The sequence below is a fragment of the Crocodylus siamensis genome, chromosome 6 (genome assembly GCF_052110815.1).
Source record: "Crocodylus siamensis isolate JL-2025a chromosome 6, ASM5211081v1, whole genome shotgun sequence".
NCBI lineage: Eukaryota > Metazoa > Chordata > Crocodylia > Crocodylidae > Crocodylus > Crocodylus siamensis.
In genome coordinates this window covers 30,092,584-30,115,482 of record NC_143400.1, presented here as the reverse complement: position 1 = coordinate 30,115,482, position 22,899 = coordinate 30,092,584, and the positions used below count along the sequence as shown (strand labels likewise).

Genomic DNA, 22,899 nt, shown 5'->3' with positions numbered 1-22,899 from the left:
GGCTGCTTCTGAAGAGAAATTTTAAATGTCTCCTAGCTAAAAGGGAGGCGCGCACCCGATGGCAGGGAGGGGCCGTCCCCAGGGAGGACTACACTGCGGTTGCTCGGGGATGCAGGGGGGGTCGTGGTCAGGAAGGCCAAGGCGGAGATGGGACTGGGACTAGCTTCCTGGATCAAGGACAACAAGAAGTCCTTTTTTAAATACATAGGGGGCAAAAAGGAGGTACCGGGTAATATGGGGCCCCTGCGAGACACGTTAGGAAATTTGGTCACAGCAGACAACAAAGCCAACATATTTAACGATTTCTTTGCCTCCATTTTCCTAAGCAGGGACCGGCACAGTCACCCCCCGACCAGGCCCTCCTCAGGCCCCAGGGGAGGGGCACCCAGGCCCAGGGTCAGGGAGGATCTAGTTAGGGAACTTCTGGAGGGACAGGATGTATTCAAATAAGCCGGTCCAGATGATCTCCACCCCTGAGTCCTGAGGGAATTGACCGAGGTCATTGCGGGCCCCCTGGCACGGCTGTACGAGCACTCGTGGTGCTCTGGTGTGGTGCCAGTGGACTGGAAGAGGGCCATCATGGTTCTCATCTTCAAAAAGGGTAAGAAGGAGGACCCGGGAAACTATAGGCCAGTTAGTCTTACCTCGATCCTGGGCAAGCTTTTTGAGAAAATCATTCTGGCGCATGTCCACGAGGGGCCAGCAAGGGAGATTATGCTCAGGGGCAACCAACACGGGTTCATTACTGGCAGGTCCTGTCAGACCAACCTGATGGCCTTCTACGACCAGGTCACCAAATCTTTAGATGCAGGAGTAGTAGTGGACATCGTCTTCCTGGACTTTCCAAGGCCTTCGACACTGTCTCTCACCCCATTCTCATTAAGAAACTGGGGGGCTGCGGTGTCGACACCCACACAGTCAAATGGGTTGCCAACTGGCTGGAGGGCCGCACCCAGAGAGCGGTGGTGGACGGGTCATTTTCGACCTGGAGGGATGTGGGCAGTGGGGTCCCCCAGGGCTCGGTCCTCGGGCCCGCACTGTTCAACATCTTCATCAGTGACTTGGATGAGGGGGTAAAAAGCACCCTGTTCAAATTTGCTGATGACACTAAGATGTGGGGGGATGTGGGCACGCTAGAAGGGAGGAATAGGCTGCAGTTGGACCTAGACAGGTTACAGGGGTGGGTGGATGAGAACAGGATGGGATTCAACACCGACAAGTGCAAAGTGATGCACCTGGGGAGGAAGGACGGACACCATACCTACAGGTTGGGGAACTCCCCTCTTGTCAGCACGGAGGCGGAAAAGGATCTTGGGGTCATCATTGACTCCAAGATGAACATGGGCCGGCAGTGTGGGGACGCGGTCAGGAAGGCCAACCGTACCTTGTCATGCATCCACAGATGCATCACAAGCAGGTCCAAGGTGATCCTCCCCCTCTATGCGGCACTGGTCAGGCCGCAGCTGGAGTACTGTGTCCAGTTCTGGGCACCGCACTTCAGGAAGGATGTGGACAACATGGAGAGGGTCCAGAGGAGGCCACTCGCAAGATCAGGGGGCAGCAGGGCAGACCCTGCGAGGAGAGGCTACGGGACCTGAACCTGTTCAGCCTCCACAAGAGGAGGCTGAGGGGGGATCTCATGGCCTGTTACGAACTAGTCGGGGGGACCAGCAGGCACTGGGGGAGTCCCTGTTCCCACGAGCACTGCCAGGAGTGACCAGGAATAACAGTCACAAGCTGGCAGAGGGTAGATTCAGGCTAGATATCAGGAGGCGCTACTTCACGGTCAGGGCAGCTAGGATCTGGAACCAACTTCCAAGAGAAGTGGTGCAGGCTCCTACCCTGGGGGGTTTTAAGAGGAGGTTAGATGAACACCTTGCTGGGGTCGTTTGACCCCAGTACTCTTTCCTGCCATGGCAGGGGGTCGGACTAGATGATCTACTCAGGTCCCTTCTGACCCTAATAACTATGAAACTATGGAATAGATGTAAATGGTTAAATTTGTGCAATTTCAGTGCATTTTGGGTGAAAATAAAAAGAGCCGCTATTTTACTTTCATGATCTGGGACAGCTATTTTTAAAAAGTTACACCTAAACCTCTGTGACTGTGTCCCTCTGGGGCGTCTCAAATCACAGTCAGGACCCCCAGATGGGTCACACCAGAGGTATCCTGAATTGGCTCACCTCCATGAGGGGACAAGCCTGCTACAGCCAATGTTCACAACAAGCAGCCCCATAAATGCAATATCGTATTCACAGAGGCCTGTATGAGGCCCACCTACCCTCGCGGAGCCTCCGTCCAGGCTCTGGACAAAGCCAAGCCCTCCCTCCGGGAGCCTGCACAAGAAAACCCCTTGCCCTCCATGTAAACCGCCCCTTCCAAGCCTGCCAGCTGTTGCAGGGAGCCCAGGCAGGGCTGGCCAAGTCCACCACAGTTACCTTTATTTTTCAATGTCATATCTCAGGCCAAATTAGCCAAATGAATTAAAAATTCTATCAACTGAGCAGAGCTAAGGTTAGGGGCAGAAGTTACATATAAACCGGTTTAAGTAATCAGAAACTGGTTTAAACCTGTAACAGCAGAAGTTCAGTGCACATAAAGCAGTTTCAAAATGGCTGAAACTGGTTTAAGATAAACTTGGTTGAATGTAGACTTAGCAAACTTAGGTCAAACTGGTTTATGAAACTTCTGGCCCAGACCCCTTCCTGATTTAAGTTAAATCACAGTCTCCCAGCATGCTCTGCAGCCCTGGGCAGAGCTGAGCTGGGCTGGGCTGTCTGCTCCAGAGCAGGGCTGGGCCCACCCCTCTGCTCCCTAGCTGGGGCAGTGAGGGATGGCTCACCTGCACCCCCAGGCAAACCCCAGCTGGGGCCAGGGAGGAGGGTTAAACTCACCTTTCCCTGAGTAGGGTGCTGCCCTGCCCTGCTATAACTTAGTGCTGGTTGCGATTATTGACTACAAATCCCAGAGGCACCTCAAAGCAGGAAGAGGAAGTGATGAGCAACTCTGCAGAGTCCTGCTTCTCTGATTCTGGACTGCAAATCCCAGAGACTTCGGGAGGCAGCAGGAGGAGTAAGTGAACATGCAGCCCAGACTGCACTGGGCTGGGGCCTGGCCACACCCCTCCACTCTAGCATGGCTTTTTCTCTTCCCTCCCCTTTGGCAGTGGCTGGCAAGTGTGCTCTAGCACCCCCCAGCTTCTGGCTTGAGCCACTGCAGGCATGTGGCTGCATTTCCTGAATCAAAAGTGAATGTGTGTTCATTTGCTTATTGGTTCAATCTTTGCAGTTTCAACTAACTTGCAAAGACTGAATCAATTCAGCCTCGGGCTTTTTGATTGTCTGTACTTAGCCTAATTCTTCAAATCTGTGTGGCACTACTGCCAGCAACTATCCTCCTTCCCAGACTCTTCAGCCTGGGGCTTCAGATACTTCCAAATCCTGTGTGCAGACCCCAAGTCCAGAGGCCTGGAGTTCAGATGCCCCCCAAGAGGCCTCACTTACCTTTAGCCAAAGGAGCAACCTAAGGAAAAATCCTTCATCTCCATAAAAATAAAGCATGTAACTGAGATCCTCCCACTGGAAAGCTATAGTAGACACTTATAGGTGGGGGCTGCCTGCAGGGCATTGGACAAGTCTCCACTTAACTACACAACCCTATTCAAAGTGATCTTGGCCCACAAGAGACTGAGATCCTATGTGCATGCCCCTGTAAGCCAAAAGGAACTAACTACACTTCATCTGAGCCAAAAGACCAGCAGTTACTTAATCCTCCTTCCCTGGCCAGCATAGAGTTGGCACATCCCAGCTTGCCTCCAAATAGTCATAGACTACCCAGTTAAACAGGCTGCTGACTGAAAAAATCACACAACTGGTGTTTAATTTGGTAGTGCTGTGCTTGACTGGCAGATAACTGGACTGCAAAGTGAAGGAGTCATACACAAAAGACATGCTTCTGTGGTAGAACTAGTACCCAAGTAGAAAATTAGAATTGTTTTACCATGGTGTGTTAAAGTGAGGGTGTAGCCTTAGGACAAAGATCACTTGTATTTTGTGATATTTTTCCCATTGGGAGACTAGATTTGCACCATATTGCTGCTTTGGTTTGCAATGACTGTACTGATCCTTGCTGAGTTTCAATATTTTGGCTTTTTAATTCAGCCTTTTCAACTCTATGACAGTGTCACAAAACGATCTCTGTTCTTACTTCTATAAATCTCAAATCTTCACTTTAGCACTGCAAACATGACATTAAAAGGGCTCCTGATAGACTGGGTGAGGGGAATTTGCTCCTTTAACAGCTTGACTGATATGTAAAAATGGGGAGAAGTCACATGCCAAGCCAGGAGCTCTCTAACAACGTCACCAACTCTCCAATGTCCAAGGTGCTTTTTGCCCAGTATATGGCAGGTCCAGCTTTCTGGAGATGTCTTTCTATTCTCTTGTACATTTAGAAGAATTTATCTGTCTTCTACAAAGGAAACTCTTCTTGGTTCAGTTCACCTTGATAGCTTTGGTATCCACAAGAGACAGTTGGGGATCCTACGTAGGGGTATTACTTTCCTGAGAGAATGACAAAAATAAGTGCTTGGGAATCTGCCTTGTATAGTTGCTTTTATGTCTACTGTATGCACGATTTGTGCCCAGTTTGCTGTCACTAGGGTCACTGATTTAGTGGCTAGATTTGGTGTTGTCTGTGCAAGACTTTGAGACACCTGCCTGCTTTTCTTTGGCATGTTGCTTTTAATTTATATCATCTTAGTGGTATGCTGATCATGCCATCTTTTCATTTGAATCTGGCTTTGCTGGATTGCACTTTCACTTTCTCCTCTTGCATAAATTAAGGAAGTTTTTTTAGCTTAACACACTCACTGATGCTCTGTTGAACATTTGGCATGCAATTTCCCATCTGCACGTTGTTGCCTTCCTTTGCATCTGGTGCTGCTCTGAACGTCACACACCATTTGCTTTTTGCACTATATTGAAGTCATACATGAGCAAAACCACTTTATTTGTGTCACTGTTGGGTTCTTCAATAAGATGCTTTTTTGCTTTTGTCATTTGCCCTAGGATGTTTCTGACCACACTGGTTGCACATGGCCACATATGCAGAGCATTCTCAGTTTTCTCCACCATGTCCATAAGTCTTCCATTATGTTTTGTCTCCTCTGCTTTGCACTTGTGTATTTCCTTTTTGACACATTTTACTGTATGGTTCCTCATTTTCATGCTGCCCCCATGCTATTTGGTGAATTCTCTCTGCCTGCCCCACATGCACACTGCTCGTTTGTTAGCTGTGCATGTCTACGACTCTTGGAAAAGTAACGTGGACCCTTGTCATATTCTTCTTTGAGCTCTGCATCTTTTATCCTTAGTGCTAATCTATCACGAATTAGTTCACCTTTTCAGATTTGATTATTACATGAGTCAGCCATTTTGTGGAATTCAGAAACATAATGGGCTATTGTTTCTCTAGCTCCTTGATTACATTTGTTAAAGAGCTACCTTTTACATATAAAATGTTTTGTGGGCTGAAAATACTTTCAGAGCACTCCTAGGACTCTGCTGTTGACGTACGTACCTGGAACACAAGTGCCCTTATCACAGCTCACACTGTGACTACCCAGATTTTCTCTTCCTCTGAAACCAACTTTTTTAGCACCATTTTCCCCAAGGTGATCCACAGAAGATCCAGTTGCTAAACAGTACATACATCTCTTTTCATATCCACCTACCTGGGATCTGGTAGACTGTCACAATTATTTATATTTTTCTCTGTACAAGAGTGAAGAAAGATAGCCAAGACAGTGCAACACTTGGGCTTTATGCCTTCCTTTATGCCAACTGTTTTTTTTCATCAAACGCTCTGCTAAAGCAGTTCTCAAATTTTTGAGAAACAATGATATTATATAAATACCCCTGCAGGTGGGTGTGCTACCAGTGTACTTTGTGCCACCTATTAGGCACATTTTCTCCTTCCCCTAGCTCAGTAAGTCCCATTCTTATCCACTCTTGAGCCTGTTTCTAGCCTCACAACCCCATTTCTTGTTGTGAGCCTCACTTTGCCATTGAATTTCTAACTCCACTTCTGTATTTCTGAGAACCTGAAGGATTTTTTTTAAAGAGTAAGAGAGTCAATGTACTTCGATCCCCTAGCACAGTTCTGTAAGTCACTTTAGTTCTACAGGAGGACATGCTTCTACCCCAAATGTGGGTCACATGCCCTAGATAAGGACTCTTCACTAGCCCACTCCCTGCCTCACTCCTCCAGCCTGTCTCTGATCCTTAATACCCATATCTCTTCCCATCCACTAGAGCCCACTGAGCACTGGCAAGGCACTCAGATCCAGGTTCAACCTGACAGAACTTGAGCCCTTTAAACATTTGTGAATTTTGGGGAGTTTCCAATCTGTTCTGTAAGAACAGAATATGGCAATCTACAGTGAATAAATGCATTCCCATGGTAACATATGGTTCCCTTGCCAAAAGCACCTGAGAGGGGACAGCTTGCTTCTGAGAGATAGTAGTATCCCGACCGTATGAGGTTAGCCTCTATGAGGCATAGCAGTCATAGAAAACCAATGGCTGACTGAGCAATAGCAAGGTAGCAGTTGCATGTGCTTTAGCATGGAGCCTGCTTCTTATGCTAATGCAACTATTCCAACTTGTGACACAATGGTGATGGGGGCCCAGTGACTGGCAATGACAGCTATCGTTGGCAAGTCCACATCCATAGCCCTGACAGCATGTAGAGCTGTAGAGCCCTGGGGGGCCCACAGGCTATATTTAAGAGGCCTGCTTAAGATGACTATGATCAAAAGTGTGAATACCCAAAGAGGTCCACACCTCCATTCAAAATTTTTTTAGGGGATCCCCAAATGAAAAAAGATTGAAAACCACTGGTGTGGTACACATGCATGCAGAGCTTATGTTGCATTTTTAGCATTTACCTGATGGAAAGGCCTAGGAAGGAACTGACACTAATGCCAGGGTTTTTAGTGACTGTAGGGCGACATCATGTGGCCAGGTCAGGTCTGTGGCATAGAAGTAAATAACATGTAACACTCGCCATGTGCAGCCTCTTTAGGAGCCCTGCAGTTGCCTGTGGTTATCCTATAACACTGCCTTGTTTTCATACATATCCAGCAGCAGACCTCCAAGCACCTACCAAAAAAATCAGTATAATTTTCTACTCTACAGGCAGGGAAACATGGAAAGGTGCAGGGATTCCTTCTGGCCCTGCCGTGGGCACCAAGAAGGGAAGGACTCAGACGTGCGGTTCAGCGTTTGATGACAGAACTGGTCCTTTACAGTTAGCATGCAAGGGATTTTGCTGGTGCTTCTAACAAGTTTCTCTGTGCACATCTGTTCAGCCAGCAGACACACCCCAATCCTGGTCAATAAATCCTGGAAATGCTGGCCTCTTACAAAGGAAGCACCTCAACAAAGAGGTTTTGAAACCATCAGCACATTGTCCCAGGTAAGCATTACATTCATCACCTACTTTCAGTCACCTGGGGATCTACTTCCTCCTCCCGCCACCCAGGGTTTGTTCATAGGGCAAAGAAAGCTGGGGGACAACAACTTGAGGATCTCAGCCAACACTGAGCTTTACTTGAAAATGCTGCTTGAATTCAATTTTGCATTCTAAGCCACAAATATATGACAGGAATGTTTTTTACCCAAGTCTATGTAATAGGTCCTCAACACTGACCCATTACTGATGTTTAAATAATGGCCATGCACTTCTGTATTTGCTGATAAAATATCTATAGGAGCCTTTCTCCAGGCCTGGCTCAGAGGACTAATCTGTAAAGCAAGTAAGTGTCATCTGGAATCTGCCCCCAGTGAGACTCAGACTCCAGGGAAGGGGGTGTTGCTTTGTGATTTCCAATTTAAAATAATGATTAAAATATTAGTACAAAAAAAATCTTTTCACCATTAATTACCAGGGCCATTTCCTCCTACAAGAGGGACAGTCTTCGGTGCGTGAAAAGCCACACCTGCACATTCAAGGCTACAGCCTTCTCCAACTTTGTTTTTCAGTTGTTATCTCAGTACCAGCCCGGAGAGGACAACTCTGTTCATGCTGCATATGCACAGCTGCATGCAAAGGAATGCCAAGTCTGCCTTCAGTGAGCACAGGGGCAAGGAAATGAGATTCCAAGGTTTTATTGTAAAGTGCCTGTGTGGCAGCAGCTAGGGTACAGACGCATATGGTTACAATGTAGTGGTACAAGGTTCTCACTCTTGGCTACCTTCTGCATTTATGCTGTATGTGCTGCAGTGACCCAAAGGGCAACACTCCGGGTTAGAGGGAAAAGACTCCGGCTGGACAAAGCCTCAGCTGGGGACCATGTCTCCAACACACAGGCACATACCTCACTGCTACTAAGCAGAAGGTGAAAGCAAACTACTGCCACCCAGAGGTTACATCTCTGTAGGCAAACATGCCCTGCTGGTGGGTAGATGAAAGCATCTGCCCTCTTAAAATGTACTGCAAAACACACTCATTAAACTAAGCTGCTCACTCCCCCTTGTCATGATCTTTAAGGCTATACAGGAATGCAGTACCTCCCCCGCTCTGGAATTCCTGCCGTGGATGGAATATTTTCTACTAGGCCAACAGTACATCAACACCAACTGCTCACGGTTGAACTACAGCTGCTTTGCTTTGCTCCCTGTGTACATATGGCTACCTGCACCCAGCCCCTGTACTCTTAGAGTACTTACATGTACTGCTATCTGTAGTACATGCAACTCTTACAAGGACATTTTGGATTCACCAATTCCCCTGGGCAGCTGTTCCACTGGTTATCTGTTATCCATTTAACCCTCTCCACTAGACTTAACCTGCTGCTATGAACCTGCACTTTATTTTCAGAGTAAGACTCCACCTCCCTGAAACTGGATCTTGCAACTAAAGAGCCTTCTGCCATCAGAACTCTTCCCCCTGCAGGGAACTTTAAGACCACCAGTAAATCAAAGCCACCCACTCCTGTGTGACCTCAGGCAAGTCATTAGAGGCCAGTGCTTAAAAGGTACTAAGGCACCTAAGAATGTATATAGGATTCTCAAGAGCAGTTGAACATCCAAATCCCATCCTTAATGGCTAGTAATAGCTTAGGTAAAATGCCAAGTATTGCCTAGCCTATGATAGGAATAACAAGAGCTAGCAACATCAGGGGTGCTGATTTTTGGGAGAAGAACAAGCTTACAGCTGAAAGCTACCACTTTCTCTCTTCTGCATCAACAATTCAGCAATATTTGAACAGGAATTTGCTGAAGCCTCCTACAACAAAAACCTCAGCTGCCTTTGAGCTCAGAACCAGCCAGGAAAGATTCAGACTCACTGAAAAATTGCAAGGATTTGTGAGCATGACAATAGGGAAAAACTCCCTGCAGCCAGATACCTAGTGTTAATGATGGTGCCTGTGTCTCAGTCTCTCACTCCTCCCCTCCAGAACACCAGGAAGCAGCCCTAAGCAAGCTGTGCAGGCCTACTTTCCCCTCTAGAGTTGGAGATGGATGCGTTTATAAGCCAGGAGCGATGCTGTTCTCTTAATGCTCCTGGAGGCTCTACTGCAGATGGGCCTTTTGCCTGTGTAGAGTCTCAACAGTATTTATCTATCACTTTAAACTTTATGACGGCTCTGGCTGAAGAAACCTGTAGGGAGGCACTGAATGAGAAGAGGGGTCTATGAATGGCAGTACCCCTAGTAAAAAGCCCAGGCACCCTGAATTTTTCAACTACCACATTTAGCTGCATGCTGTAAAAGGAGAACCTATCACTGTGATGTACAATATAGGCCCTACAGTCTAGTCGTTCAGACACGAAACTTAAACTAAGGACATGGGTTCAATGCCTTGCCACAGATCTCCTGCATGATCCAGAACAAGTCACTTCAGCTCTCTGAGACCTGTTCCCCATCTTTCAAATGGAAATATTAGCATTGTCCTACTGACAATGGGGCTGAAGGTATAGCCACCTCCAAGAGGGTGAGGTACTTAGTTGCTCTGGTAATGGGGACCACAGACATATCTAGGATAACAAGATGGACCCCAATTCCAGCCCTCAGCTAGTGGGTAATGCTACACAAACAAGGAGTCAACTCCTTAACACGTGTCTCCATGTGAAGAACTTGGCCCTGTGTATTTCAACGACTGGAATAAACCCAAACTTTTCACCAGTTTACCATCTACTTTAGCATAACAGGACTCATCTCCCTCAGGGCTTGGAAGTAAATGACTCTTAACAAACCAAAGCCCTTGGGTCTTGGGCCAAGCTGCTTATTTTCAGTATGTGTAAGGCCCTCTCATTCAAACCACACTTCGGTAGAGATAAGGCCAAAATCTGCCACTGTCAGAGCCATTTGTTCCCTCCTTCACTGTGTTTACAGTAAAGCAGGTATCCCAAGGTTTTGCTCTACCAGCTTCACTACATCTGACCTAGCAGCTATATCTCTGTGACAAGCACTGCTCTGGGTTTATTCTAGACCCACCTCTTATGCCACAGCCCTTCAGAGGCTCCTACAAACAGACTGGCTGGCTTACTGGCCTCTGAAAAAGCAGGATGGCAGGCATGTCTACCACTGTCTTACTAGGACCTTCCCAGTTATCAGAGACTCCTCACTTTCAGATCAGCCGGGCTTCTCCTTCCATCTCAACATGTAGGTCGCACACGCCAGTGAAATTTAGTTCTTTGTTGCCGCTGCTGCTGTCAGCAGAGTAGTGGGTGAGTCTACGTGTGCTGGAGGAAGGGGAAAAGTGCTGGAAACCATCTTCTATTATTGACTCGGTGTTTCCGCTCACGTAGGCTTCCAAATACTTCAGGAGCTGCCTTGGTTTCTTTTTGGCAAATGCCTCCAATTCTGGAAAGAGATGTGGGGAAAATAATAAGAGATCTGACAATAGGGTTGGACAAGTACTGTCTCCAGTTTCTTAAGTGTGTGGTTCTCTTGCAGGCCAGAACCCCAGAGCACCAGGTAGTGGAGGGTGTGAAACATGCAGCTAAAAACCATGGAAGAGTATCTTTGAACAAATCATTTCCCTGTTGTCCAAGCTTGGGGCATCACCCACCTGACCACAAATATGAGAAAGCCCCAGTACCAGGGTGCGAATTATGCAGAAGCTCGGGGAGGCTGAACCCCACCCCACATAAAGAGACAAGAGCCCCCCTGTAAGATCTGAAAATCATAACTGGGGCACCTCCAATTTTATTAGGAAACTGTGATGGGCAGCCCAATTTTTTTTTGCAGACCCCCCCGCCACAAGGGTCAAAGTGTAATTTGAACCCTGCCCAATACTAAATGATAGAGTGCGGGGGGGGGGGGCCACTGGGTAGGGATGGGGAGATCCATTTGTGATGATTTGTGCCCCACTTTTTCAACAATACATACTAGCGCCTCACAAACCTATACAGCACTCTGTTTCTCCCATGGCTTTTATTTTGTTCATTTTCAGAAATACCCCTGCTAGGCCTCAAGCATAGGGTTTATAGATAAAAAAAAAAAGGACAGACAGCTATATATGAGCAACCACTAGGAACAACACCAGTATTCACATACAGACCCTGTCGGAAAAGAACTTTACAAAATGAATGAAGTCAAACCCTGAAAGTGATACTACCTTCTCAATTTACCCCTCACCCTGTGCACACATATTATGATACAGACTTATTACATGACAACTGGTAGCTTAAGGACGTTCTCCCCTCTACATCTGAGCTGGTTTGGGCACTGGAAACCAGTCTCATCAATGGCATAGAGCATAAGGAGTGTTTGTCTTCTAGATACTCATGCTATCATCCCTTAGAACAGCAGAAAAGATGGAGGGAAAATGTACCTTTCAGGACAAAGCCAGAGTCAGAAATGGTTTTGTGCTGGGTTTTCCAGGTGTAGTAGAGGTGCAGGAACATGGCCACATATAAATCGTTCAGCACAGCAATGACCTGATGCCTGCGGTTGCACTCCCTGCAAGGGACAAAGACAGGAGAGCTTAGGCCCACCTCTGCTTCTCCTCTGAGCCCAGCAGAACTGGGAACAGAGGGGCAGATGCTACAGAAACACTCAAAGATATGCATCTCAGTCAGATCTCGAGATTCTTGCAGTCCTGGGAAAACAGAGTTTACAAAGGAAGCAGCTTTTCCTTTTGTATTACAATGGAACTGTGATAAGGCTATCATTAAGGCAGATTCGTACTTTTCTGCTAGAACCCCCTGCATGTCTAGAATAGCCTTGCCAAGTGGTAACCTTTGCAGAAGAAATTATTCCAAGCTCAAACTCCCCCACAGGCTAATTTTCTGTTTTTTTTCAAAAACCTAATTCAAACACATTTAGCGACACAGGAGCCATTTGACTATTTAAAGTGATAGACCCACAGTTCAAGTTTAAAGTGATAGACCCACAGTTTGCCCACTCCAGCACCCTGGCTCTGACAATGACCCGCACCAGCTTGTTCAAAGGAAGGCACAGAGAGTAAGCTGCCTTCATGTTAAGTCTCACCCTAATCTCTAGGCAGAGACTGGTTTCAGATCCGAAGCAGGAAGCATCATCTTCTTTCCAAAATGACTTTTGTTGACATTAACAACTGACCAGTGGGGATTGCAGCTGCTACTGCACAGGGTTACTCACCGACCCGTCCACAGGGACACCCAGCTAAGCCGATATGATTAACTGAGAACCCAGTAAGGTGCCTGAATATTTCAGCCACTTTCCTCCAGTACACATTTACACTGAACTTCATCTGCCCTCACACTGCCTCTACTGCACATATATTTAAAGTCCTGCTGAAGCTCCTTACACCTTCTCTAGAGTTGACAATGACCTATCTCAGTAACAATACCAAGGTGCAGATATGAGTCCAGTGCTGCAGGGCCCCAAGCATCCCAAACATTAGCCATGCCAACCTCAGGGGAACACTCATTTCCATCTTGCAGTCCTGAGCCAATACGCAGCCTGCATGAGCCAGAGACACTGTCCCTTAAACCCTATAGGCACAGCTGAGTCAAGCATGATTCTCTGGGCTCATATTCCAGAGCTGTCTATACTACAAACAGTAACACGCTGAGTCCATTCTGTATCTGGGTTCCTCAGCATGGTGGTATATTTAGTGCAGACAGGCCAGCACAGAATCTGGACACAGTTTGGTAGACTCACCTGGACAGACGCTCTTCCCTCAGGACCTGGATCACAATGCGAGTGATATTCACAGACATGACACAGAATGGGAAATTCTGTGAAAGGAAGAGCACTTGATCAGTTCTTAAGAATAAAGCCCATCTTCCCCTTAGAATTTTCGAAGTGCCTGTCCTCCGGTCTCATCATAATCACAGGCCCAATGCCAGAAGCCTGGATAATGTACATTCTTCGAAGCATGAACTGCATTTTACTTAGTGTTTGTACAGCACCCCACACAACAGAGTTATGGATCTCTGACTGGAGCTTCTAGGCCCTACCACAGTGCAAGCACTCTGATGAATAAGACTCTCATCAGTCTACCATCATACTGGGCCATGTTCAAATAACCCTTAGCCCATTTAGTTGCAGAACTTGAATCCGCTAGAACTAAACACGAGGTTGGTTGCACTCATTCTCATCATCCCTTCCAGGCGTTGCCCCATACAGTGCAAAGGACAGAGGTTAGCTAGTGCCAACCAATCATACTTGGACCAGCCCCTTTAATCAGATCAAGTTGTCAATTTGTAAAATTCAGCCCCCATGGAGACTGTGTATTGCTGTGCTGGGACTGCCTATGAGCTGTGCTGGTGGAAGGTCTACTCCCAGGCAGGATCACCCACACTGGACTGCTTAGAAAGCAGAGGGCAAACAAAAACCAAGCTTCCCAGATACCTCCAGATGTGTGTGATGGGTGAGGGGCTGGTCATCTCAATCAGTCAAGGAACACTCTTGTCCCCAAAATGTTGGAAAGATCCTGCTTGTCTCATTTCCATAACAGAGCTACTAATCTAGGTCTGGGGCTTGGTTCTAGCATTTGCTTTGGGCCTGTATTGAATCCCTTGTCCCAACGGAACAGGTAACCATGGATATAAAATGGCCGGTGGCTTACATGCAGCACTGGGAAAGCTTTGTAGGCAAAAACTATCTGACTGCTGGGACAAGTCACCAAAGGAGACTGTGGAATTATCACCAACAGATTTATTCAGGGCCCAGAGTAGGCTCCTGCTATCAGGGATGGTCAAATAATGTGTTGTCATTGTGAGAAACTGGATGCAGCAGAGAACCAGACCTCTAAATATCTTTCCTATCAGCCAAAGTACAGTAGAGTTTTGTGTGATTCTCACCTTTCCCTGAGGCTTATAACAGTTAAATAAATACCCACCCAGAGGTAAAGGAAGGGACATGCCTGCGTACTGTGTTGAGACAGCTTGAAAATGTCTTGAGCAAGCAAGAATGTCTGAGGGTCCATTACAAAATACAAGACTTGCATCAAGCTGAGCATGCCTGTCCCACGCAGATCTGTCCCAGGATCCAGACCTTGAGAAAAAAGTCAGAAAGGCTGGTGAGCTGAGAAACTGCATAAATATGGCTCTCTGAGCACAGCCCTCGCTCACAGCAGGCCTGTTTCTGGGACCTGTGTAAATTCTGACAACTCCCTACCCTTCCCTTTCATTAAGGAAATTTCCCCAGCCCTGGCAAAAAGAACCTGTTGGAACTTGCTTTGGGAGGAGGAGGAAATGGGGCACAGAGGAGGAAATGAGGAACAGATCCCTGCCTCATTACAGGGTGCCAGCTCTGATCCAGCCACTACTGAAAAAAGAACTTCTACATTGGAACTTGCTTGAATTTGCAGCCAGCTTGCAACAATAGCTCTATTGTGAGCAGCCTCACAGAATTTGCATTTTTCCTGCGGACCACTGAATTCAACATTTCTGCCATGGAATTCACCATTCAGTTGTGACTGGGCACCCAACATGCTGTGTTATTTCTCTGCCCTGCCAGGACCTGCCTGCCGCAGTTTCTTGCTTTCTAGTTTCCCTGCCCCATAGGGCAGCAAATTGGCTTTCAGCTTACCATTCTTCTGTAGCCAGACAGAAAAGTGGTCATGACTATCCTCCTTTTAATCTGTCTCCTACTTGTCCACCACCTGCAGCCTGGCTTTCCTCTCCAGTGGGCTTGGGCCCAAGCCTGTGCCAGAATGTTCATCAGTCACTATACTGTTTCAAGAGTTTATAGTGACTATCAGAGGATTATGGGAAATGAATTAAGCCACTACAAGAAGGGAGACCAAACAGGCAATTCTAAATTGGTGCCTTTGTGTGACTTTGTTTCTACCATGACTAAAAGGCAGATAGATTTTACTGTTTGAAGGGAAGTTTTCCTAGGTTTCTTTATTGCTTGATTATTGTATTACAAATTCCTCTTTTCCTTACCTATTTTCCCTGGGAGATTCTAGACAACCAGAGACCAAACACTGATTTTTTACAAAAGAACCCAGTGAACTCTTCAAAGGAATTCAATGACTTTACACAACCAAAAAACTTTTCATTAGCTGGCACTGCTGTAACCCTAAGGAATTCAAGCAGCCTATAGAAAGGCTGTGCTATTTGCACTGATCCTGTACAACAATGTGAATCAAATTGGGATCCAGATCAGATATTGTACTGCTATGCTGGGGCAGCACACACAGCAGGTAGCTATTACTGCACCTCATATCAGGGGAGCAAATAGCCTGTTTACTTTAAGCAAATGTCTACCCTGGAATGGAAGTGGACAAGTGACACCTATTCCAGTATAACTTACATTAACAGAGCCTTGCGTTTTAGTATTGTGCAGAAGATGAGCTAGCAGAAGAGTTCCAGGGAGCATCTCTATCCTCTATTCCCCCAAATGTGCACATTTTTAAAAATACTTTAAAAGTGCCCACTCCCCAAAACCAGCAAAGCAGACAAGGCCAAAGGAAACCAACTAGCTACTCAGATACCAAGGAATTCATCACTGACACTGAGAACTGATCTGTTTGCAGTAACTGCATCCAGCAGAACTACAACACGTGAATTAGCTGCAGACACAGCACACTGATTGTCTAATTACTTCTGAAGTCACTCAAGAGTTCCCAGAGTTACTGACCCAAGCTTGTCACTTGCCCACCAATTACAGACTGCCATCATTAACAGCTTCATTAAAGCTTAACTTCTTCAAAAACAGCCGGTGCCCAGAATTTCAATGAATCTGAAATCCTGAGAAGTCTGTTGTTCCATTGTTCAAATCATTTGCAACACAGAAAGAATGGACAGAGAAGCTACGTTTTAAAGGGCCAGGCTTTTGATTAAGCAAAATCCACAAACTGATTAAAAACATATTCAATTAAAAATTCCTTCATAAGCAAGTTCTGTAAATTTGAGGGGAATCCACTGCATTCTCCTGACAGGAAAAAAAAAAAAGAAGCTAAATCCATGCTTTTAACACTCTGACTGGAACACAGCCATAGAGTCGCTTCCAAACATAATAATGAACACTAAGAACATGCTAACAAACAGCAATAGCAGACCAGGAACAGCTGCTTAATCAGCTCTGCCAGTGGCAGCTTGTTGCACCAGTCATCAGAGGGAGATTAGTAGCTGCATGCCAGTGGTAACGGCATCAACTGGCATATCAGCACCTGGCACACCAGCTGCTGAACTGGTGACAACTAATCCAGTGCCTGGCGACAGCTGTACCAACTGGATAGTGAAAGGAGTGCATCCAAAACCCTTTGACTTTGTGCTGCTTGGGGTGTAGACGAGATGTTCCCTCAGAGCTCTGTACCAAAGGCCCTCAAACTCCTCTCTCTACTACTCCATACCTTGAAAGCCCAGCTCCTCCCAGTGGGCTCCATAGCGTGGACAACCAAATCTGGAGCCTGTCAGCTTCTTGTAGATAGTTTGCAGGATCCTCATATGCACCTTCTCATTATTATCCAAGCCACCTGCAGAGGAAACATCCATCATCATTTTGCAATATTCAACATCCCCCTTCTCTAATGAACCACAGTGGAAACATGGCAAAAAACTGAGGATTAAATAGATGAAGTCAGATTCCAACTAGAAACAAAACCCCTTAGCAGGAACCCAACCGCAGTCACAAACTGAATGTTTCAGACTGTACTGATGCTTACTGGAAAAAGTGTCACAGGTGAAAATGTCCCAGACACATGAAGGCTTTCACTTGAACAAACCCAGCTGTCAGAGGGATGAAGGGATGAAACACAAAAGGAAAGGCTTTTCCCCATAACACAAGATCTACCTGTGGAACTCGCTGGCAGGCTTCACAAAGAGAACGGGACCTTTTTAGGATAACAAGAACATCCAGTCCAAGCAGAAAGGATTAGAGGAAGCTGCTAGATCTAAAAAAGAGGAACTTCCAGCCTCCAGGGCAGAAGCCAGCTTCAAACCAGATGGGGTTTGAGACACTCCCTGTATGCAGTTTAACTACCTATAACAGGATGTCTTGCTCCTTTCCATGAAGCAGCTGACACATGCCACTGATGAAGAGGACATACTGCTGCAACTGCTGTGGCAATGTTTGTGATTCTGGGACAATAGATAATTATATGATGCAAGTGGCAGGACAGAGCAGAGCACCGAACCCAAGTCTCCAAAGTCTCAGGCTGGCATCCTATCCCCTGGACCGTCCTTCTCTGATTTATTGCAGCAGCTGCAGAACACCCAGCTCTGTAGCCCCTGAAAAGCCTGACAAGATCTCCTCAGGAGCTTGATATATCTAAGACATAGATATATGTCTATATACCTATTCAGCCAACGTCCAAATTCCAGCGCTTTCAAAGAAGGTGTCACTGATTCAGGGACTAGTCAATGTCAGGTTTGCTGCACAGGAAAAATGCTCATGTGGGAATGGGGAAACAGGGGATGCAAGCAGTTGCCGACAAGGAAGAAAGCACATGCAACAAGATACCCACGCCAGAGTGCATATGAGGCCACAATGCTGCAGGATATCAGGTAAGGGGGAGGGAGATGGTGAGAATCATCATGTAGCGATTTACAGAATCATACAAAATTACGATAGGAAAGACCTCAGGAGGTCATATCTAGTCCAACCACCTGCTCAAAGTAGGACAAACCCCAACTATATACCAGCCAAGGCTTTGTCTAACCAGGTCTTAAAAACCTCCAAGGATGGAGAACCATTTGGGCAGAGCCTTTCCCTGGTAAGAAGTACTCACACTGGGCAATCACAAAAGCCAAGTCCCGCTCAGCTTGCAGCTGCTGATGGAGGCGTGGTGGGCCAAAAAAGAAGTGGGCCACAGCAGACAGCCCTCGCCTTTGCATTGTTGGCTGGATTCTTTTCTGAGGAGAGAACAACACATAGAAATGGGAATCAGGAGGGAAACAAGCAGGACAGCCTCCCTTGGCCTCATCTGGAAGAAAAACATATTAGCAAATCCTGCACATACAAATAAACAGGAGAATAGGAGGGCAGACAGGTCTGGGAGGACTAATGGGATGGGGAAGAAGCTGAGGTAAAATGTGACAGGGACTCTCTTAGACAGCCTGAGTTTCAGCCTCAGTCACTTCATATCTCTGTGCCTTAATAAAACACTCCCTGAGCTTTCCTGGGGCCCAGAGATAGGAACACAGAGGTAAATCTCAGCTGCACCCCCCATACCCGGCACTCAGTGAGGTCGGCCGTCTGGAAGTACTGCAGCGCTTCGTTGAAGGAGATCAGGGTTACAGGACTTGCTGAATTGTCCGCTGTCCCTACAGACAGGAAGAGAGTACAGGTTAGTCTGGGACTGGGGTCCCCAGGGTGCTGCTCCGGTCCTAGTGAAAGGCCTGTTCTGAGGTAATGATAGATGCACACTCCATGCCCAAGCCAAACCAGTGGCTCAGGGTACAGGTGTGCCTTCAAGCACATCTCTTCAATCTCCTTATATGCTTGTTGATACAAGAGGATTGCTGAGACTTCACTCTAGAGGGGTCTGTGTGTGGTGGACACAAGCCACCCTGCTGTTTCCTCCCCAAGCCCAATCACTTCCATCTCCTCCCCTGTTCTATCCCCTTCACTCATACATCCCAGTCTCCTTACCTAGCTGGCCGCAGCCTCTGAGGTCCCAGTGTGACACTTAGTCCCCTCATATTGTACTTATCCATACCTGACTGGATAGCTTCCAAAGCCTCCCATTCTTCCTGGGCCCGCAGCACCTCTTCACTAGGGTCTGGTTAGAGGGAGACACCAAGGCAGTTAGTTACAGCAAGAAACCTCAGGCTACATGATTGTCTTGTTTCCTTACCTCCTTGCAAAGCATGAGGGTAAACAGCACTCCAGCTCCCATGACCTCTGGGATCCCATTTCCCTCTCCATTGCATCTACTTTTTTATTAGACATCCTGAGGTAATGCTGAGCAACAGGAACTTCCTTGATGATCTCCCTCCCTGCCTCCTGCCCTGACTATGGGGTGTCAGGCCTAGACTGGAGCCAACCCAACTGTTCTGATACAGAAGATACCAACAGATACTAGGGGGCTCTGGGATTAGGTCTTTCTAAGGTAGGAGGCTGTGGGTAAAATCCATTCCCCATCACATGGTTGCATGTGAGCCCATAGTGCAAGACACCCACAAAGCAGCCAGGGGTGGAAGGGTCCTGACCCTACCACACACCTGAGGAGTGTCCAAACTACATCCACACTCCCCAGGGGCCAAGCTGCTCTGCTCATCCACTGGGGCCAGTGCCTCACAGACATACTAGGCCCACGGCCAATAAACATGGTCAGCAGGGGGCGTTCCACAGAGACTTTTCACGTGTCTGCCATCCATTCTGGATCACTGAAGAAGCACAGCTCCAAGTACATGGACAAACACTCTGCTTGGACTCTGTAACTTGGGAGAGGCCTGGATTCATGGGAACTATAATAAGGACCCCACATCATACACTACACAGATTCCAGAGATAGACCTGCCCCAGGCACAGCACTCCAGCTGGGAAACAAACAGTCACAGAAGGGAGATGCTTGTTCAGTGAATACAGAGAGAGGCAGGACATTGCTGTGGTGATACAGAGCAACATTTGGCCCACATATCAGGGAAATAATTTCTGGGCAGGTCAAAATACTTGGGTACAAATCACCAGGATCATGCCAATCAGATATGTCCCAGTGTGGAGAGAATCTGTTGTGCCCATCAAGAGACTGTATTTACTTTGCAGACAGTGGCCTGTGACAGTGTTACAGCATATGACCCACATCCAGCCTTGCAAAACCAAAGGACAGTAAAGGGGGGGAGTTCAGCTAGAGTTTACCAGCTTCTGTAAGTCCACTGGCTTCTTCTGCCAGAGCCTGCAACAGCCCATTCTGTTTCAGCATCGAGATCTAAGCAGAGAGACACAGACAGACAGGTGCAGTTAGGCAGGGCCATGCTGTTTATGCCTCCTCTTGAGCTGAACAACATCTCCCTATGTGAGGTCTCCCTGGGGCCACAACCACCTGCTCTCACCTTAGCATGCACTAGTTTTGTTACATCACCATCACCACTGAATCTAGCTGAAGCCTGAAGTCACACTATATGCTTGGGGGTGGTCAGGGAAATCAGAGGCACCCTCTGAGAGTTTTCTAGGGCTGTCACAGTGTGATGCACTCTCCCTCTGTACCAGGCATCAGACTCTCAGCAGTGTCTTCTGTCAACTACACAGCCTTCCTGTTTATACTCCAAGTCAGAAACCCACAGCAAGTACCCAGCCCACCTGCTGCAGGTTTTCTGAGCAACCCTAGGCCAAACCTGCCTGGATGCACACCCTGCAAGACAAGTAGTAAGGGGAATGAGTGAGCAAGTCATGGCACTAAGGTCCCTGCCACCCCTCCGTGAGTAGAGATCTCAGGAAAGGAGGCTGCTCTCTGCAGACAAGCTGGCAGGGGAATAGGAGGCCTCGTTATGATGGTGGAAGGAGAAGTGAGGCCATCCACACGGATAGATACAGGAGGGCTGACAGAACTACGTAAGCCTGATGCCTGGTATCACACTCGGGCACATGACAGCAGGCTTGCTCTTTGTAACCATCACTGTTCCAGGGCTCAAAGCCAGCACTGCACTCGCCGCTATGTGCATTGGTAGTTAACCCCAGCAATGAACAACAGCTTCAGGGTGCTACTGTGGGTTGTCATGCAGCCATAATCAAAACAACTGCACTTGTGACTACAGGTTCCAGGGTGTACACAATCTGCTGTATCTTGTAAACACATATGTAGAAAGTGGTTGTGCCAAACAACCCCTGGCATAATGCTCCAGAAAGGACTTCCTATTCCCTACTCATTGCACAAACACTTTAGGCTGATCTCTGTGTGCCATTTAGATCCTAGCTCTGAGCTTCAGGCTACTGAAAAGCACGAAGAAGCCTGGGATACGCACAGGTATGGATTTGACAGCTGGAAGGAAAACATCTTGCTCTTCAGACCGCTCGATGTCTGGGGTGCATTGGTTCATGCCCTGCAGGAAACAAGGCAGCCACAGTCACAAGGGAACCCAGTCCATCGCCTTCCAAAGATGCCTGAGCTGTCAGTGCTGCACATGTGGCCCTGTTGAAGGGGAGGGCTGGTGTGGGGCTCCTCACTCTTCACTTCAAACACAGCACAGCCACAAACACACAGTGGGTTGTTTCTGTGGCAGGCTGACTAAGCAGCAAGGCTTTGGGGGCTGCCCTGTCCCAGGACTTGGCTTTCTTTCAAGTCTGCCTAATCTCTGGCTCCAGACCTCTGGTTCCCAGTACAATACACAGTACCAGGGCTCAGAGCTAGGCAGCATGCACCACATCAGGGCATCCACACAAGCTCGAACCACAATGGGGAGATGCCAGCCTCCCACCACCAAAACCAAACATGCTCCCATGCACCAGAGATGCCCCTTTGACTAAACCGCCTGGTCCAAGTCTGGCAACAAACCAGGAAGTGGCCAGGGCCCTTCAGACACTGGCTGCAAGCCCATTTTGGCAGAGTGACAGCCGCCCAGGCCAGGGATCATGTCACACCCCAGGACCTGAGGGAGCAGCAGGGGGCACCTCTCTGGCAGGCTGCAGCCCAAGCCGGTGGGTGGGGGTGGGGCTGAACCAGGCGAGTGCCCCTTACTCATCACCCCCCCAGTAGGGCAATGCCAGGGAATCCCCAAGGCAGGGTGGTGCCAAGGCCCCTCTCCATCTCCACCTCCACCCCTACCCCAGCCCCCAAATCCGGCCACTCCCATCCCCAGGATCCCCAGCCCCCGGATCCCCGCGCACCCGCCCCACCCACGCTCCTCCTGACCTTTGACCCGCCCCCCGCCGGAAATCCAAGGGCCGAGAAATTACTTCCCTTGCACTCCAACCTACGCTCCCTCCTCTTGCAGAGCGCATGCGCGCCACCAAATGTAGCTCCAGCCCCCAAACCCTGTGCCTACATCTCCCAGGAGCCACCGCGGCTATAGAAGACAATCCGCAGTGAACGCAAGAGCTTCGCCCCTCGCCTAAGGAGGAGGGGATGGTGCAGAGGGCGTTGCTGGTGCTCCCCCATCCCTGCCCGAGCAGGTCCCTAGGCAGCCCTCCCTGGGCAAGGAGCAGCGGGGCAGGCAGCAGGCTCAGTGCACCCTGCACCCACCCAGGGCCTGGAGCTGCCTGCATGCACCCCCTGGCTCGCGCTGGGCAGGCTGCTGCAGAAGCCTCCTGGATGGCCGAGCACCTCGAACAAAAAACCCCATCTACCCAAAGAACCTTCCTTGCCTACCTATTTCCTTAGACCAGCAACCAAAACCCCAGCAAACGCTGTGTGTCACCCAGTTTCCTTTCTCCCTGCTTTGTCCACACGTGTGCCAGGGTCAGGTTGCATCCAAGGGAGCTGCTGCTTCCAGCGCCCCCAGAGCATGAGGGGCACAAGGGTGAGGGCGGTGTTCCCACCTCCCCCAGGCTCTGCTGGGCTTTGCCAACA

At 48.1% G+C, this 22,899-nt stretch overlaps 1 protein-coding gene across 2 annotated transcripts; it reads right to left on the bottom strand.

Annotated features, from left to right (window-relative positions):
• Positions 1–8,156: 8,156 nt before the first annotated feature.
• On the bottom strand, positions 8,157–22,742 carry ELMOD3 (ELMO domain containing 3). Of its 2 annotated transcripts, none has more exons than XM_090053479.1 (11): positions 22,699–22,742; positions 21,356–21,433; positions 20,253–20,322; positions 19,111–19,173; positions 18,624–18,715; positions 18,181–18,304; positions 16,804–16,926; positions 14,341–14,495; positions 13,158–13,234; positions 11,845–11,972; positions 8,157–10,871 (listed from the first exon to the last, which is right to left on the bottom strand). In XM_090053479.1, exons 2-11 carry the CDS (start codon positions 21,428–21,430, stop codon positions 10,636–10,638), a joined length of 1,143 nt encoding a protein of 380 aa, XP_089909605.1. In that variant the 5' UTR covers positions 21,431–21,433; positions 22,699–22,742; the 3' UTR covers positions 8,157–10,635. The 2 variants fall into 2 exon arrangements, with proteins under 2 accessions (XP_089909605.1, XP_089909606.1); XM_090053480.1 differs by lacking the exon at positions 22,699–22,742 and adding an exon at positions 22,227–22,331 and having other exon boundaries at positions 14,365–14,495.
• Positions 22,743–22,899: the final 157 nt, after the last annotated feature.